Consider the following 20,448-nt stretch of genomic DNA (forward strand, 5'->3'; position numbering starts at 1 on the left):
ACAAGTCTGTTGATCTCTTACACTTAATATAGTGTCCTTTCTCATTTAAAAGTTTATAGTCAATTTAATATTGAAGCATCATATAAAGCATATAAAACACAGTCAATGGTAGAATTAAGTTTAAATGCAGCAGGATTTTATTTTTATTTATTTCTAAGGAAACTTTAGAATCAACTAGTTGTCATTTTTAGAATTCTTAAGTATTATGTACTTATTTTATTGTTTGATTAAGTGTGATTTCTGCTCTGAAATTTTCAAAATCCATAGCTATAGCTCATGTTTCCATCTAGTTTTGAACCTTTTATTATGTGTCATATAAGTCTTAAATATTTTTGTTTTACAGGTTTTTACTTTTTTTTTTTTTCTTTTTTTTTTTTGAGATGGCGTCTTGCTCTGTCGCCCAGGCTGGAATGCAGTGCTCCAATCTCAGCTCACTGCAACCTCTGCCTCCCAGGTTCAAGCGATTCTCCTGCCTCAGCCTCCCGAGTACCCAAGTAGCTGGGATTACAGGCACCTGCCACCAGGCCTGGCCAATTTTTTATATTTTTAGTAGAGATGAGGTTTCACCATGTTGGCCAGGCTGGTCTCAAACTCCTGACCTCAAGTGATCTGCCTCCCTTGGCCTCCCAGAGTGCGTGTATTATAGGTGTGAGCCACTGCACCTAGCCTGGTTTCTGCAGTCTTAAAAACTTTAATTGAAAAATATTCTCATCAGTCCCCTATATTCTGTAATGTAATTTGTTCTCAACTATCTATGCAAATAAAGTGAGCTTAGGTATGAAATAGACGGTTATATCACGGCATAGTCTGTGCTTCTTCCCATCCTTTGGGCTACATAAGTTTTTATGTAGTTAATCAGGGATTTGCATAGAAGGAGATTACACATAATAATGAAATAATTTCTAAAAATGTCTAGTTTCTGAATCAAGGACATTCTGCTTATTTTGCTTTGTAAATGACAGACTACATACTATGGCCCAATATAATAGTTTCTGTATAGAAAAGGAAGAAATGATTTAAACACACACATAGACACACACACACAGACACACACACACACACACACACACACACACACACACTGCATTTTATCAAAAATAAGAAAGGCGGGTCTTCTAATGGAAAAAATTAAAGTTAGGTACCATGATGCCTGCATTAGCTAATTATAAAGTCCTGATCATGTCTTCTCTATATACCCAGTTTGTTAAACTGCCAAATAGAGGTATTCTTCCCTTCCCCCACCCCACATCCCATTCACATTCACCCCTTACAAGTCTTTAGGAGAATAAAACTGGAACACATATATAACATGCTATGAAATAATGTGCTTAAACTTCATAGTTGCACCTTAATAATTTTCTAATAATCCAAAGGTAAATGTGCTTATCTGTATAGTTTGTTGTACTTTCAGCATATGCTTACACAAAAACAGATAAGCTTGATGTCTGAAGTGTCTAGCATTAAACTGGATAAACTTCATGTAATTGGCTTAGCTATAAGTAAACAACAATGATGTTGTGGTATAGAAAAAGTATGAGTTTGTAAGGATATGAATTTAAATTTTGGCTCTTACGTTAATGTCTCCTATAAAGATTTCCAATATATTAGACCTTTCAGAACCCCAATTTCCCCATTTATAAAATTGAGAGAAATGGAATAAATTTTATCTAGGGCTCCATCTGTCTTTATCAATCTTGACATCTACAGAATAATGCTACAGAATAATAAAAAAATGGACCACAAGATGGCGTTTGTAGCTAATGAGTCCTTTTGCATTAACTATCTGTGTTGCAATCATTTAAATATTTGCAATAATTACAAGTGCACACTTATCACTTACATTCTTGAGAGATATGTAAAAGTAATTTTTAGAAAAATAATGTGCAAATCCTGTTATTTTTAAGTTATCGGTATTTCTAAAATTATAAGTTTGGCAGATGATTCTCAGAAGCTGAATTTAGACTTTTCCAAAAATGAAATATAATGAATAATTTTGAGCTATTGCAAAATAATAGAAGTTGTTTTTCTCTGGCAATATCAACTCTAATTTCCAGATTGATTACATTTCAAAATTTGAAAATATGTAGCTCCTGAAAGTTTTAATTAGTGTTTCAATTTTAGGTTTAGGAGATTTAAAAAGTTACTGAAATGTTACACACCCTATTGCCCTCATTTTAGGCATAACCTAACAACTTTTATAGATGATAAATAATTTCATGATGCTATTGGCCTAGTATAGAAATGATTGCGAATTTGAGCTTCAACGTTTTCTCAAATGTAGGTGATATCATCTGTGTCCAGGATCATTTGAGACAACGTTAAAATACTTAGAAGAAACTCATCATATTTCCAATTGGTAGCTTATTGAGAAAGATGTAATTATCATGGTACTCTCTCTAAAAGGTGCTTTTTGATTAGAGGTGCATGGCTTAATATGGGAATTTCCAGTTTTAAAATAAATATATGGGAAGGTGTGTCTTTTACATATTCTATAATAATAAGTATCATTATTATTAGGTAAATATCTAGTTATTTTACTTTATTACCACAGAAATACATAAATATATTTTATTTTGACTTATGTAATAATTTGGATGAAAGTAAATTTTCTATTAGCTGTTTCTATCAACAGTGTGGTGTCATTACCTATGGAGATATCAGCTGTTATGTAGGCATCACGTGGTGGCTAAGGGCATGGGCTTTGGACAGGCATGACTTCTGACTTTCGGCTGAGTGACCTTGAGGACGTTTTTTTATTTTAGTGAGCCTCAGTATCCTCATCGATGATGTGCCGAAAATGCCATAGATTTGTTTAGGTGTTAAAATATAAATGTACATGCATATACATATATGTATGTATGGAAAGGAATACGTAAATATGAAAGAAAAGTCTTTGAAGCAAAGTTTAACATTCCCAGTGAGTCACTAAAAATAGTTTATAAGATTTTATGCTCATCAGGTATTTCCAGGAGTCTTAACCAGCATATGCCTTAAGCCACTAATTTTACTTGAGCCCAAAATTGCCACCATAGAAAATAGGTTTTAAAGCTGCTAAAGGAATGAATGGATGCATGAATGAAAGAAAAGCAGTTAACTCAGTGTCTAATAAGGATTCAGTAAATGTTGGCTACTAGTAGTACTAGCAGCTGTAGTGGTACTGAAAATATTTCTCATATATTTATGAATCGTATCTTTGGAAATTATAATGACAGTTATCTTATAAATACCAAATGCTAGGAGGAGAAGTAAAATTTTATGTTTGCTGTATTCCACACTGGGTCAAGCAAAGCAGAGCGAGCCATATTTATACATTACATGTGATTTCATTTGCCAACTTCTTGTCAGCCACGGTTAGCCTCTGGAAATCTTCAGTTTTAGTTCTGGGATGAAGCTTAATGGACACACATAGTTCAAACCCCTTACTATGAATAGGTAAACAGGCCCAGAGCAATAAAGAAATTTGCCTGAAATCACATCGTAGGACAGAACATCTTCATATCCGACAAGCTTGAGAAAATAGTGATTCTCAAATGTGGAAGCTTCCATTGAGAGCTGTATCGTATCTGTAGAAATACCATTATTGTCACCATTTACTCTTTAGAGAACTTGATCACATCTGCTTGTGGGATTACTACCCACTTATAAGAGCCAAAGAGACATTTACCCCTTCTAATGCAAAATGTCACCACCTTTACTGAAGTAGCAAGAGATTTATTTTCAAAACTGAAAGTTCCTTTTGGAATTAAAACTTAATTTTCTACGTATTCCATCTGTGTGTACTGCATTTAAGAAGGTTTTCAGCCTGTGTGTAGAAACAAAAAGGGTTTGTTTACCTGTTGGGTCTGTTTTCCCCACCTCTGGCTCACCTTCTTGTGGTGGCTCTCTTTCTCTGAGTTCTCTCCTCAAAGAGAAATTGCACTTGACTTTGGCTACAACTGCAGCCACCTGGGGGAAACGTGTACTGGATTCTCAATTAACAAGGATTTGTGATAAGCTTTTTTTCTGGTCAACCCACATCCTGGCTAATTGCATGTATAGCATATTTATCAGCTTATTTTTTCTGCAGTGAGAAGGAGCTGTTCACCATGGTTTCATGTAGAGCACTGGAAAAAACACAGTACTGCACTATGAGAGTCAGTTTTCTTAACTGTAAAATGAAATTACCTGATTTCATCAGAAGATTATTGCATGAAATAAAACAGTATGTATGGAAAATGATGACATCTTATTCAAATGGAAGTGGAACTCCTGTCGTTCTTGGTTCTCCCATGATAGTATGAGAATCCAAAGCTAGAATGAGCTAGCCAGAACTATTCAATGTCAGGCCAGCAGTGATGCTGGATGTTTTTTATTACTACTCTGATTTTGACAGATACTAACTTTCTTCTCTCACTGTAATGATTTAAAAGTGGAAAAAAATTGATGACAATGCAAAGCCAAATAACAAATAGAAATATCTTTTAAAAATATTACATAATTATAAGCAAGTCTCACACTAGGTTTTGAGTTTTTTTGGTTGTATTAATGATTCTTTATATCCTCCAATTATAATCCTGAGGACAGTAAATACTCACTGTAATAAATTACCTAACTATATGGTATAAACAATATATTTCTTGAGTTTTTCCTTAGGTTTCATACTCAAGAGCAAAGAAATTTAAGGAGCCTTAGAGATCATCTTTTTGTTGTTTATAAAGATTTGTGTACATTAATTTGATATATGTGCAGGATATCATATAACACAGGTGAATATTAAACATTGGTGGAAACAGGCAATTACATTTATTTAATTAAAAATCAGCTGTCAAGAATCCCAAAGTGATCTGGTAGCGTCAGGAGCTGCATAGTTCAAGGTCAGATTCTCAGCTTTACAGGCCTAGAAAAAAACCATATTGGTCAGCAACATAAGTGGGGATCGGGCTCTAGGGCAAAACTTAATATTTACATGTTTGGAGAGCAATAGAAACCAAGATATCAGTTGGTTAGTGTTCAAATAGAAAAGTGCAGTTTTCTGATGGCCAGCATCTTAACATCAGTTGTTCAATATATTCCTTCTCTATAGAGTCATCTGCATTTACTGAGCACTTACCATATTCCTGGCACGTATTAATTCAGTCTTCTTCAAAGTATAGATCTGTTCCTAGAAATATATACAGAATTTCCAAGATATATAAAGGGAATTAATTTCCATAACCTCACCTTTTGTAAATACTCTTTCCTAAAATGTGATCAGCCTGATGCCCCTGCAGTCAGGGTTTCTTACCTACTTCTCCTTCCAAAATCATCCTTCTACTATGTGAAAGAAAGGCATCTCATTCTCTTGGCCCAGTGACTTATTAAATGTACCCTGGTGATGGTTCAGGAGATGGACTATCCATTTGTTAATGGATAAATACTGGCATACAATTTATGAGATTTATCATATAAACACACTTAGACCATTTGAGCCTCAGCTTTCTCACCTGTAAAATAGGATTCACAGTAGTCATTGTGAGGCTTAAAGAAGGTGATATATAAAGCAATCATCTATGTGGCAGTTGTTAATGTTATTTCTGTTGCTATCCTATGTCAATTGTTCTGTAATGTTCTGTATTTCAAAACACATACTTTTTCTGCCTCTGGTGTGGAAGATAAGGAAATCGTGAAATAGCTAATTTGTCTGTCTTACCATATCTTACTGTCCCTTTTAGTACTTAATTTAGAAAGGAAAATGTTAATTAACACACTAATTAGCATGGACGACTACTGAATATCTTAGATCTTTATTAAACTAGTATCGTTAATGCAGAATATGAAAATGATAGGAGTTTGTTCACTCGAGGACTAATGCCATCTTTGGTGCAATTTGAATCACTTATTTGACAGGAATTCTAAATAGAGCAGACTACTTAGAATTTCATTTTGAATTTTACTTGGAGAATGTTCAGAAGTTTATTTAAATGATAGTTTTGCAGTTATTAAAAATATATAATATATTTTGAAAGTAGTAATTGCTTTGGGGCTGCCCTGCAGGGCTACCGGATACAAGATTGTGTATGGGTTTGCAGAGAGCAAACCAGAAAGCTCTAGTAGAAAGATGGTTTGCAAAGGAAACTGAGGGCTTTTCTCTAAATGTAAAGTGTGGTGCTGTTCCTGTGAGCCCTCTCAACCCAGTTAATAGTTTTCTGTTTTATAAATATTGTGGGTAGATTTTTTAAAGATATACTTTGGCATTTTTGTATTTCCTTCTTTTTTATACTTGACATTTGGTGAAGGAGATTTGTGAGTGGTTTATGAAACTGAGTTTTAATTTCTTTTTTTTCTTGGTATTGAAAATCAATAAAATACTAATAACAGCTAATATTTATTGCATATCTGCATATGATGTTAATTGTAGCTTTTTGTAGATGTTGTTCCTCAGGTTGTGGAACTTCTTTATTCCTAATTCGCTGAGAAATTTTTTTTAATAAGCAATGGACATTGGAATTTGATAAATTTTTTTCTCTATTGAGATAATATTGCATTTAATATTGTCATTTGATAAATACTTGAATGTTAATCCGATCTTGCATTCATGGGATAAACTCCATTTGGTTTTGATGCGTAATTCTTTATAGAAATTACTGTGTTTGATTTACCAAAATTTTATTTAGAATTTTTGCATCTATGTTTAGGAGGAATAATGGTCTGTAGTTTTCTTTTCTTGGAATATCTTTGGCTCTGGTATTTTGGACAGCATCCCCATGTCTTCAGTTTTCTGGAAGAGATTATATGGAATTAGTATGATTTCTTCCTTAAATGTTTGCTGTAATTCACTAGTGAAGAATTCTGGGCCTGGAAATTTGTGTATGTGTATGAAGATATTTAACTACAAATTCAAATTCATTTGGGTTATTGGTTTCTTCTGTGGTGAATTTTGGTAGTTTATGTCTTTCAAGGAATTGGTCCATTTCGTCTACATTGTCAAATGTATAGACATAAAGATCTTCATAATTCTCTCTTTTCCTTTAGTAGAATCTGAACTAACATTAACCCTCTCATTCCTGACCCTTGGCAATTTATGTCATCTCTTTTTTTTATGATCAACATGGCTAAAAGTTTAACAATTTTATTAATTTTCTCAAGTATCTAGCATCAGTTTCATTGATTTTTCTTTTTTTTTTTTCTTTCATTGAGTCCTACTTTGCTCTTTTCTGTTTTGTTTTTGTTTTTTTTCTTCTGCATTTAGTTGTTCTTTTTTTGGTTTTCAAGGTAAAGACTAAAGTCATTGATTTGAAATCTTTCCTCTTTTCATATGTAGGCATTTAGTGCTAAAAAATCTCTATGTTCTACTTTAATGGCATACCAAAATTTTTGATATGTTGTGTTTTCATATTCATTCAGTTCAAAACTCTTTCTAATTTCTGCTTTGATTTGTCCTTTGACACTGGAGGCTTTTTATAATTGCCCTGTTTAGATTTCAAATATTTGTTGATTTTAAAGATATCTTTCTGTTACTGATTTCTATTTTAATTCCATTATGTTCAGAGAACATACTTTATATGACTTGAATCTTTTAAAATTTATCAAGACTTCTTGTATGGCCCAGAATGTGATCTATATTGGTAAATGTTTTATGGGCATGTGAAAGAAAATATGTATTCTGCTTTTGTCCTGTAGATCTCAATTAGGTCAACTTGATTGATAGTGTGGTTCAGATCTTCTATATGAGTGCTGATTTTCTGTCCACACATTCTGTCAGTTCTTGAGAGGGGTATCAAAATCAATTATAATTGTAGATTTGTCTTTCTCCTTGTATTTCTGTCAGTTTTTATGAAACTCTTTGATGTGCGTAAACATTTTAAATTACGTCCTCTAGATGAATTGGCCCTTTTATCATTATGAAATGATCATCTTTATCTCTGATAATGATCTTTGCTCTGAGATCTACATTTCTAATGCTAATGTAGCCATGCTAGCTTTTCTTTTGACATGTGTTACAATAAAACATATATATATTTTTTTTAATTAAAAAAATAAACCCAGGATCTCACTGTATTGCCCAGACTTATCTCAAACTCCTGGGCTCAAGCGATCCTCCCACCTCGACCACCCAAACTGCTGGGATTACAGGCATGAGCCACCACCGTGCCTGGCCATATATATATTTTTTAATCCTTTTAATTTTAACTATATTTGTCCTTATATTTAAAATATTTATAAGAAATTTAAACAAAGTATAGGTAGGTCTTGTTTTTTTATTCAGTTGGCAATCTGCATCTTTTAATGGTGTGTTTAGCATATAGACATTTGAGTAGATTATTGATATATTTGAGTCTTTTATCTTGCTGTTTTCTATTTGTCCTATCTGTACATTGTTCCCATTTTCTGCTTTTGCATTCTTTTGAATTGATAGACAATTTGACATGATTTCATTTTACATCTCTTTGTGGTGTATTAGATATAACTCTTTTGTATTAGGTATAACTTTTATTATTTTATTGGTTATTTTTAGGTTACTGTATGTGTCTTAAATTTATCATAGTCTACCTTCAGGTAGTATATACTGCATATATAAGAACCTACAAATGTGTTTTTTCATTCCCTTTCATCTGGCTTTTATGCTGTTTTTGTCATACATTTTACCTATACATGTATTATAAGCCCTGTTAAGATTTTGCTATTTTTAATTCATTAGATTTTAAATACATTTAAATAATAAGAAAAGTATGTATCATATGTACTCATGTAGTTACTATGTCATTGGTTTATAGATCCATATTTCTATCTGGTCTCTTTTTCTGCCAGATGAGTTTTTTTTGTTTTTTAAATATTTCTTGTAGTGTGTTCTGCTGGTGATAAATTTTGTAGATAATGAATTAAGTGATTTTCCAGTCTGCTTGATGGGATCCTGTACTATTGTAGGCCCTATGAGAATGCTGGATACTGTTTAATGCTTCCCGATGGCTTTTTCCCCTGTCTCTGGTAGTCTTCTCATGTACATGCGCCAGTCAGTACTCAGCTTGGTGTGGGGCACCCTCCGCATATCTCCAGAGCTTCCCATGCACCACTCTCTTCTCTGATACTCTGGTCTATGAACTCTAGCTGCATTTTCTCTAACTCTTAGCTCTATCCTTTTAACTCAGTGTGTCAGCCAGGTAATGTCTCCCTTCATCATGGCCTCGAAATTCTGTTAAGGCAATAAGCCGGTATATTAGAGGGATGCTAATATAGTTTAGATATTCGTCCCCACCCAAATCTCATGTTGAAATGTCATCCACAGTGTTGGAGTTGGGGCTGGTGGAAGGTGTTTGGATCATAGTAGTGGACCCCTTATGTATGGCTTGGGCCATCCCCTTAGTGGTAAGTGAGCCCTTGCTCTGAGTTCACACGAGATCTGGTTGTTTAGAAGTGTGTAGCACCGCCTCCACCACTCCTGTATTCGCCATGTGGCATGCATGCCTGCTGCCACCTCACCTTCCGCCATGATTGTAAACTTCCTGAGGCCTCCCCAGAATCTGAGCAGATGCTGGCACCAGCTTCCTATACAGCCTGCAGAACTGTGAGGCAATTAAACCTCTTTTCTTTATAAATTACCCAGTCTCAGGTATTTATTTATAGCAATGCAAGAACAGCCCAATACAGATGCCATAACAAAATTCCAAAGACTAGGTGGCTTAAACAACAGAAATTTGTTCCCTCACAATTCTAGAGGCTAGAAGTCTTAAGATCAAGGTGTCAGCAGGCTGCTTTCTTCTAAGGTCCCTCTCCTTGGCTTGCAGATGCCCACCTTCCTGCTGTGTCCTCAGATGATTTTTCCTCCTTGCTCACATTTCTGGTTTCCTCTCTGTGTCCAGATTTCCTCTTCTTATAAGGACATCAGTCATATTGGATTAGGGCTCACCCATATGACCTTATTTTACCTTAATTACCTCTTTAAAGGCCTTATCTCCAAATATAGTCACTTTCTGAGGTACTAGAATTAGAGCTGCAGTCCATAACACTGGGGTAATCATGGAGCTTACTCTGGATTTTTTTTTCCCCCCCTCAGGGGCCACTATCCTTTGTTGCCTGATTTCCAGGGTGTTGAAAACCATTGCGTTATATATATAGTATCTACCTGATTGATTGATTGATTGATTGATTGATTGATTTAGGCAAAAGAGCCTTTCCAGTCCCTGTTACACCCTCTGGGTCAGCAACAGAAGTCCTGAGCCTGAGTTCTTGATCACTACACTATATTTCCTCACATTGACCTTTCACCAACATGCAGAGATTTTGCTCATCTTTTAGTCTGCATTCAGTGATTACTTCCACTAGGAAACATTAGGACACTCCAATCTGACTTAGATCCTATTACTGTTACTCCCATCATGTCCTGTAACATCACAGACCCTATACTTGATTATATTTGCTCACTTGGGTTTCATGCTAAATCATAATTTCTGTTAGTTTGTGAGCTGTGTGCTAGCATCATCACAGTGCTTGGCATATAGTAAGAACTTCAAAATATTTGTTGAGTGAAGAGATTTTTGTATGTCTACCCTCCATGTCCCCCAAATCATGCATAGTTTGGACAATTATAAATTACTTACAGTCCAAAATTTGAAAAATATACCAAATGTGAAGTATTCATCTTTTATGATACACTTAAAGATATTTAAATTATTCTCCTGTACCGTCTAAGAGGAGGCCACTCTTACTAGTTGGCTCCTGTAGTAACTACCTGACCCTGACTCCTCTACTCCCCTCCCCTCCCCTCCTCTTCCTGTTTTATTTTGTTATTTCTCCATCCCTATGAGGGAGGCTATTAATATTATATATCTGAGGAGCTATAATATCATAAAGTTAGTAACTCACTGGAGGATAAAAGCAAATCCCAGAATCAATTCATTACAGTGACTGTGCTTCTTGGATTGTACTTGGCTTTCAGTACCTTCTAAAGCTATTTAAAGCAAAAAGTATCCCTTAAAGTCTTGATAAACTTGATTATTCTAATGAGGCCTACATTACCCCAAGCCTGTCCTTCAAAATATATGACAAAATAAATACCCACTATTTAACCCAGTAATTTATTGGGAAAATTTTACCCAGTATCATTTTTATTTGACAATTAGGTCTTTCAGTGTTTTACTGTTCTCTTGTAATTATACAAATCTTTTAGCTTTATTATTAGCTTCCTAAGTTATTAGAGCCTAGCTCTGAATTAAATCACAGTATGTAATCTTTACGAACACCTGATTTGACATAGTATTTCCCATATTCTAAATCTTCAGTTTGAAAAAAAGTGTTTGTGCATACATACACACACATAAACACATACGTAAGTATATACATACATACTTTTTGAAATGCAACACACTTATAATTTGAGAGCTTTAAACGTTTGAGTTTTTACAGTGTTTGAGAAATCTCTAGTCTGTTATTAGCACCGGTTGTCCGATATGGACACTTTAAAGCTGTGAAAGGATTAGAGGCAGAAGAAGTGACGTGGAGGTAGTTGAGCCAGGTGGACCAGTGTTAATCAGTCCAGCTTTGGAGTGTGTTATGTAGAAACATACACGTCTATGGCAGTCTATCCACGTTTGAAAAAAAAGAAACATAATTTCTTTCCAAATTCATTATAGCTCAGGTTGAATATACATTAGAGTAGGTATGATTGAGAAGAATCCTAAATGTGTACAGACTATTAAAATTATGCTGTAGATAAACTTCATACAGATGCTTGAGGCTAGTCTATTAGGAGGATCATCCCCAGGCGAAATCAAACAGGTCACATTTTATGTATTTATGTGTTCCCAACGCCTTCAGACCCTTAACAATCCTGTTTCATTTCCTGTGGCACATTAATAACTAAGTCTTTCCACCCAGTCCCAACAGATCATCGTAACAGTTGCTAACTTTTGGAGCATTCAGTTTATGCTAGGCATTCTGCATAGAGATTTATACAGATTATATACATTTAATTCCCACAGTTATTCTAGTGGTGAGTACTATTGTTAACCTAATTTATAGCTGAAGAAACTCTAATAAAGGTTAATCAACTTTCTGAAACTCACAATTGACGTAATGGGATTCACATCGAACTGAAGTATGTTTGTATCATCACTCTTCAGCTCCAGCTGGGTCCATCTTTTCCTCTATAACGTGGAGCTTTTATTTTTCTCTTGATATGGGGTAATAGTAGATTATTTCAGCAAACTAATCCTTGCTAATCTTTTTAACCTTTAATATGTTTTCCCCTTACTTAGCAGTAGCATCCCTCATTAAGAATTAAAATATGTAGAAAATGACAAGGATTCTGACAAGCTGATGGGAGAGAAGAATAGAGCAGATTGAAGAAGGAACAGATGTGTTAGAATTTATTAATCCTTTAACACTGAAAGTAAACTATTGTTGATTGCCTCATGGTGTGTTTCCATTATTCAGTGCCTTGCTACGTGGGAATCATTCCTTACATCACAGACCAACCTCCACTTGGAAGAAGCCTCTGAAGATAAACCTTAATCCCACTGAGGACTTCTGTTTGATCTTTGGGAGACAGCATTTATTAACCAAAGTTATTCTTTCTGGATATGCCCTGTCCTTATAAAGTGGATGAAAAATATTTTGTACCCATCTGGAAAACCAACAACTTGAAATCTCAGGTATTCCAGGTCACTGACATGAATTTGAAGATAGATCTATCTGTATGGATATATATCTATATGTATATAGATATATAAATACAGAGAGAGATCTGGCTTGGTTTTAATTATGTTCTTAAATTTGTGTGCCAATAATTGCATATAGTTTTTTTTCTTAAATATTTGACTGTGGAACATGCCATTTTAAATATATTGTAAGGACTGTTTTAATAAAACGTTTAGTATGAAGTGGCTGGCTGCAGTGTATTTTTTTCCTCCTAGTAGCTCAAGCCTCTTAAACATTCTAAAATGAGTTCAGCATGTGTTAAGTATACTGCACATTCATTTTTATTTCATTATCATTTCCTCTGAAATACTATTCAGTTTAATATTAGGAATTCAAAGTAATATCCAAAAATTATTTGACATTATTAAAATTCATAACTTCAAAAATGGATTTGTTAAAAGTTAAGTAGTTGTTTTCCACAATTAAAAAGTTTCCATCCAAGATTTAAAGTATTATTTGAGTTATTAGTTAGAAATCCTTATATAATTATATTCCCACTAGTATATATATTTGGGCTTTGTAAAATTTGTGCATATTCTTTACAACTCATACCTAGCTTTTAATTGTTAAGATATACAGTGTTTATCAAGTTCATTTTCCCATTCCTTTGTTGTCTACCCCATGCAAGGCACAGTTGTAGGTGCTTATGTTCTGTAGTGATGAAAAAGATACTTTCAGAGCTTACCTTCTAGTAATATTGATCATACAGATTTTTTCTATTAATTTTATAACCATATACAAAAGCTAAATGTGTTGATTATTTAATTTTTGCTGATTTTCGGAAATAGATATTTCTCAGGACCATGTAAAATTTGAGGAATTTGGTCATGCATGCTGTCTTATACATACGACTTTATATTTTGGGTATTAAAAATTAAGTGTCACAAAACTAGACATTGAAATTGTTTTAACAAAGACAAGAGGTTCACTTACACACACACAACTATAAATATAAAGCTAAACACTTTTCTTAAATATTGGCAAATATAATTTTAAACCATTTGTAATAAAAAAACTTCCTCCATTTTTTGACCTTTGGCTGCTGACAGCTTATAAGTCCCACTCCCTCTGTCTTCCTCTTCTGCCCTACATCTTCTGGGCAAGCTGCTTGGAGAGCCCAAGTGCTCCCTCCGTTGGCACTGACCGGAATACAGTTCAAACCATGCAAGCCCCTCCCTACAGATGGGAATCTACTAGCCAACCACCGTAAAAACCTTAGCTGGTCTCCTTTTCCAAATGTCTCCAACCATTTTTGAATCAGTCCAAGAGGCCAGCCTGGCTCTCCCCCGAAAGCCTCACGATGTGAGCGATAAACCTTGTCATATCCTCTTGGTGTGTTCGTGGCATCATGAGTGTTGACATCCAAAACAGATTTTAGGTGGGAGTCCTCCCTGTTTATCAAAATTGCCCCAACAGTACTGTTTTGCAAGCTCTTTAAGCCTTCTGAACCTCAGTTTCCCCATCTGGAGGTAATGGAGATAGTAATCTCTAACCCACAGGTTGTTAAATGATACAGTAAACTTAGAAAACCTGGCAGAGAAATGATAGTTAATCATCATTAAATGATTCAATGGGATAATAGGAAATGTGCTTTGTTTTTAAGTGCAATACCTTCCCCCCCGCCCCACTGCTTTAGTGTACTGTATGCCTTTCCTCATCCCTCTCCTCCTTTTCCATCCATGTGACTGCTATCCCAAATACATACCATGCATATTCACACAGGTAACCCATGTTAACTAGCATGTACCCTTCCTTACACTTTTCCATTCTCATAATATACTGTACATGCTTATACACACATAGCTTTTATCTTTGATCTAAAAATGACATCATCCTATACATGCTATTTTGCCTCTTTCCTCACTTAACAATATCTTCTGGAAAGCCTTCAAAGTCAAAAATAGCTCTGCTCTTTACGTGACTGCACAGTATATCATGAAATGAATCTACAGCAATTTATGCAGCCATTTTCTTGTTTATAGGTATTTACTTTGCTTTCACTTTTTCATCACTTCAAAAAGAATCCCCATCCCTTTTCACTGTCACTGACTTAGCCCTCAACCCCCATCTCCCAAGGCCTAAGGAATCTTCTGTCTCTATAGATTTGCCTATTCTGGATATTTCATATTAATATAATCATATGTGATATTTTGTGACTGGCTTCCTTCACTTAGGTTCATCAATGTTGTAGTATTTGTGAATACTTCGTTATTTTTATGGCTAAAAATGCTCCATTGTGTTGTTATACCACATTTTGTTCATCTATTATGTTTATCCTTTCACTGATGGACATTGAGGTTGTTTCCAACTTTGGCTATTATGAATATTGCTGCTATGAATATTGATATACAGGATTTTGGGTGGACATATGTTTTCATTTTTCTTTGGCCTATACCTGAAAGTGGGATTGCTGGGTTATATTGTAACTGTTTAGCCATTTGAGGAGCTGCCCAATTGTTTTCCAAAGTGGCTGCACCATTTTACATTCCCTCCAGCAGTGGATAAGGGTCCTAATTTCTCCATGTCCTCACCAATACGTGTTACTTTCTGATTTTTTTATTGTAACTGCCCTAGTGGGTATGAAGTGGCATCTCATTGTTTTTTACTTGTATTTCCCTGATGCATCTTTTCATGTGCTTAATGGCCATTTATATACATATTTTTGGACAAGTGTCTATTCACATATTATTCCCGCTTTTAAATTCAGGTTTTGTGTGCTTTTATTATTGAGTTGTAAGAGTTCTTTATGTATTTAATATACAAATCTCTTGAATTATGAATTTCACTTTCTTGATTATACCATTTAAAGCACAGAAGTTTTTCATTTTGATGAAGTCCAAAGTGTCTATTTTTTCTTATGTTGCTCATGCTTTTGGTATCATATTCATTGCCAAGTATGAGGTTATGAAGATTAATTCCTGTTTTCTTCTGAGAGTTTTAGGGCTTTAGTCCATTTTGATTTAAAGTTTGTATATGGTGCGAAGAAAAGGCCCAATTTTATTCGTTTGCATGTAGGTATCCAGTTGTCCCTGCACTACTTGTTGAGAGACCATGCTTTGTTTCAGGATTCTTATCAATGCACTTGACAAAAAGCAAATCAAACTGCTTTAAAAAAATATATAAAAGGAATTGACCAGTTTACATAATGAAAAAGAAAAGGATATATTTGGGCATGACTGGTCCTAAACAGATATCTTTTTCTTTCTGTCTATTCCCTACTTCTCTTGAATGGTTGGCCTCACTTTCTCCTATTGCTGCCTTTACACGACGCTAATTCTGTGGTTCTCAGCTGGCACAATGTGATCCCCAAGTAACAATTAGCAGAGCCTAGAGCTATTTTTCATTGTCACACTTGGGGAGGAGAGTGCTACTGGTATCTAGTGGATAGAGGTAAGAATGCACAGTAGAGCTTCCAACTACAAAGAATTTTTTAACCCCAAATGTCATTGCTGAGGTTGAGAAATCCTGGGCTAGATTAATGTCTCTAGTAGTTCCTGGTTCTCAAGTGCCCAGCTTTGCTACTAGGAAGGGGAGAGCTATTCCCTTCCACCTTCAATTCAGTTAAAACTCTTGGGAGAAGAACTGGCTTGGGATACAGCCAAAGCCCCTCTTATCCCCACCCCCAAGTCTCAGGTCAGTCTTTGTGGCTAGGAGCCAGTGTGCTATTATTATCATAGCCAAGATCAGTTCCTACTTTTACACAAATTACAGTAGGCAGAGAAGTTATGACCAAAGGGAGATGGCAGTTTTCATTCAACCACCTTATGTGTTCACCATCTAAAAGAAGGGGCTCCTTTATCCAGAAGAAAGAAGAGTACTGGGGAAGATAGAGTAATACATGTCCACACGATAATTTTAAATGAACATACATTTTTATCTATCTAGAATTGTATTAGTTCTATATATTTATATAATTAACACTTCTTACGCCTAAAATTCTTCAACAAGCAAGGACTCATGTAAAAATAGCTCTTCAAAGAATATCTATTCGAGATTACAAGTGTGAATAAACCATTAGTCCAGCACATATAATTACATAGGAAGTCAATCATAATTGTGTTAGCTAAAAAATAAAACGACTGTGAAATTAGAGTTGTTAGTGCATTCATCTGTATTAAAAAATCCACCTTTACGTTAGAATTGATTGAATAAGGAGTTCAATATGTAAGAAATATTCTTATGTGGAAATACTGAATTCAGATTCCATTGAAACACATGAGTTGTTAGAACTAAATTCTGAACATACTGTAAAAAAAAAATAGTCATTTTAGCATTTAAAATTCTGAGCTTGTGAGTTAACTATTCTAGGCCCCAATTTCCCATCTGTGGAAAGGGGGAATTAATCTGCCAGATCTACATTGCTGGAAAGTGTAAGAATAAATTAGAAACAGCTGACTTTGACTACTTACTTTGAATTTAAAAAGTTAAGTTCTGCCTCAGCTTCCCCTTGTTACCTACTAAGTCTTTGAAACTCCAAATCCCTTCATAGGTGAATCCTGAGATAAAGCAAACAATAGTCACATTTACCAAGGCATGTCATAGTAAGATATGTTCAGAATGTCATGCATATGTGTCAATCGAAATAGATATAGATGCATATTTAAGCTCATATTTATATATATGGTATACATGTGTTATGTGGCGTGTTTGTATGCATGTGTGGTGTGTGAATGTATATAGTGATCAGTGGAAAGATGGGAATAAAAATCAATGGAGCAGGAAGCCAACTGCATGCCTGCTGTTACTTATCTCCCAGTCTTCATGTGTTACAGTTCACCTAGGTTTGATTATGTATTTATGTGCCTGTTCATAAGGTTATTGTGCAGTGAGATCCCTTAAAATGGGACAGCTATTTAAATGTGTTTGCCGTCACTTTTGCTTGTGTAATTCTTTAAGGCTATAATTACATACGTTCAAAAGGGAAAATTTGTACTTCTGCAATTCCTGTTTATATTTCTCTTAATGTAAATCGTGAAGATTGAAGAGATTGTTTATGCTTTTTATCTTAAAACATGACAGGGTAATCTTTCGTAAGATCAGAAGAACAATGCTTTCTCATTTTAAGGGGAATCATCCCACAACATGCAATTTAATAATTAATCAGAGTTGGTTAAATGAAGTGTTTGATAATTATGCATCAGAAATTTTCTTTTCCTACTTGAAGCATTGTGATTACTGATTTTAAGGTTAAATTAGTGTTGCTTTTAAGTGGTTTATTTGAAGAATCTGAGATTCTAAATTCTTTTGAAGGACCTTGCATTAAAATATTATCCATGCATCCACTTATTCAGTAATTCACTAATTCCACAAATACTCCACTACTAATAGGTGCCAGACACCATCCTCTGTGTTGCTGTAAATAATTATGGTAAGTAAACATAGCCTACTCTCATAAAGCTAAAAGTCTAATGAGACAGACATCATACAATAAGAAATAAATCTCAATTAATGCATGTATTATTTCCTAGGGATGCCTTGTAATAGTATCAAGAACCAGGTGGCTTACAACAATAGACACTTGTCTCACAGTTCTCAAGGCTAGAAGTGGGAAATCAAGGTGTCTGCAGGACCATGCTCTCCCTGATGGTTCTAGGGGTGAATCCTTCTTTGCCTCTTCTAGCTTCTGGTGTTTGCCAGCAATCCTCGGCATTCCTCGGCTTGTAGATCATCACTCCAATTGCGTGGACATCTTCTCCCTGTGTGCCCTCACATTGTCTTCCCTCTGTGTCTCTGTGTCCAAATTTCCCTTCTGCACAAGGACACATGTCTTACTGGATTAGGGCCCAGCTTAATGACATCATTTTAATTTGATTGCCTCTATAAAGACCCCATAGTGAAATAAGGTCACGTTCTGAGGTATTGAGGGTTAGGACTTCAACATATGTCTTTTTTGGAAAGGAGACACAATTCAGCCCATAACAGTGCTTAATTACAAATTGTGTGAAGTGCTGTGATGTAAGAGAGGGAGTAATATGGAGCATCTATTTTAAATTGAGTAGACAGTGAAGCACGACTTAAGACCCAGAAAATAAGAACAAACCAGGCAAAGGGGAGTAGATTGTGGCTGAGTGAAACAACACATGCAAGGGCCCAGAGATGGGAAAAAGCTTAATGCATAGGAGGAAGTGAAAGAAAACCAGGGCGTCTGGGCTGTAGTGAGCAAGAAAGAAGAGCTTCCAAGATGAGTTGTTGAAACTTACCGGAATTTGTTGTTGTTGGTGTTGGTTTTTTTTTTTTTGTTTTTTTTTAGGAATTGTGAGCGATTACCAGAACTTGGTTGGGGATAGTGTGAACTTCTAAGGGACTCAATCAATATGGTTTTTATTACCTCCTTTATAGTGAGTGACAAAGGTGGGGATATTGGAGGACATACGAAGCTAGGAACAGCAGAAGAATTAGGAAACCTAAAACATAAATAACATCAGTAGAACTAATAGAAATTCAAGATACCAGGCTTCAAATTGTCATAAGTAGTGTTCATATTCAGGGAGGTTTGCACTAGTACAGCCATACTTGTTATTAAACTATTTGATGCTATCTAGAGACATATGCCAGTAGGAAAAACAAATCATTTAAATACTTTGATAATAATTGCTAAATAGCTGCTGGCATAGGCCTCCAATCACCCCACTGACTCATCTTCTAGAACTGTCCCCAGATTGTCCCCAAGTTTCAGAAATGAAAACGTCTCATGAGACAGCAGGGGCCTAGGAGACCCCTGTATCAGCTCTTTATTCGGATTAGTTCTTTATTTAGATTAGTTCACCTGTGATACACTGGATTTATCATAGTAAGAACTTTCAAATGTGATATTCAGACATAAATATATAGAAAGGCATTTTTCTCTATATAGATATGTCTCTATGTCCATATATATGTGCATGTGTGCAAAAATATATATGCAAATATGTACACTTGCATATATTAGTGAAAATTAGCAGAATAAGCTTAAAAGTTAATTATTTTATATGTCTGTCTTTATATGCCCATAGTCTCTGAAATCTTAACGATCCACGGAGATGCAAAAGCGTTAACTGACAGGGTAGTTGTAGGGGCTAGAGACAGAAATGTAGCTGGGTAAACAAAGAAGCAGAAAGTCCAATAAACGACCAGGTAGAAGACTTTGATTCAGGCTGGTATTCACGTCCAAATTGGTCCCTTTCCACAGAGGAAATATAAGAAGTGGGAGGCTGAGGCAGAGGCAAAGCCCGGCGTCCACATAAACAACTGCATGCCCATTCCAGGAAAGTAGCTGAGACATAAAGGACAGGATCCACTGCACATGGGAGGGAGCTGGGGCAAGGTGGATTCCAGGCAGGTTCCAATGTAAGTGGAGGCACGGAAGGCTAACACTCAAGTGGGATGCATTTGGCCGTGATAGGGAACTGACTCTAGCAGGTTTAAATGGAGAGAAAATGTATCCTCATTTAACTAGGAAGTCACTGAGTAGAGCGGGCTTTAAGATCAGCTTAATCTGGTTGCTCCACCCGTGTTTCTCTGCAGTTCCCTGGTCTGTGAGCATTTTGCTTATTGGCTTCCTTTCCTTACAGTATGAAAGTGACTTGGTGGCTTTTAATTTTGTATCCACATACATGGTATAGAAAGGAAACAGGAAGTTATCTTTTCCAATGGTTACTTTTTTAAGAATAGGAAAACCCTTTTCCAGAATACCCAACATTCTCTTTGTGTCTCATTTCTTCAAATTGAAATTTATGCCTATCCTGAACCAATCCCTGTGACTATTTTGTCACACAGTTGGCCTAGGCCTGAGTTTCTAAGCTAATTCCAAACTAGGGG

The 20,448-nt window shown here is 35.4% G+C and overlaps 1 protein-coding gene across 4 annotated transcripts in view; it reads left to right on the plus strand.

Annotated features, from left to right (window-relative positions):
* Nucleotides 1-12,833, plus strand: part of SNX7 (sorting nexin 7) — a 105,447-nt gene extending 92,614 nt beyond the window's left edge. For all 4 annotated transcript variants that reach the window (XM_063624349.1, XM_063624347.1, XM_063624348.1 and 1 more), the window contains one exon: nt 12,388-12,833. In XM_063624349.1, the coding sequence (XP_063480419.1) occupies nt 12,388-12,465 (78 nt within the window). In that variant the 3' untranslated portion in view covers nt 12,466-12,833. The remainder of the gene's footprint in view (nt 1-12,387) is intronic.
* Nucleotides 12,834-20,448: the final 7,615 nt, after the last annotated feature.

The sequence above is a fragment of the Symphalangus syndactylus genome, chromosome 12, assembly GCF_028878055.3.
Source record: "Symphalangus syndactylus isolate Jambi chromosome 12, NHGRI_mSymSyn1-v2.1_pri, whole genome shotgun sequence".
In the NCBI taxonomy this organism is placed as follows: Eukaryota; Metazoa; Chordata; class Mammalia; order Primates; family Hylobatidae; genus Symphalangus; species Symphalangus syndactylus.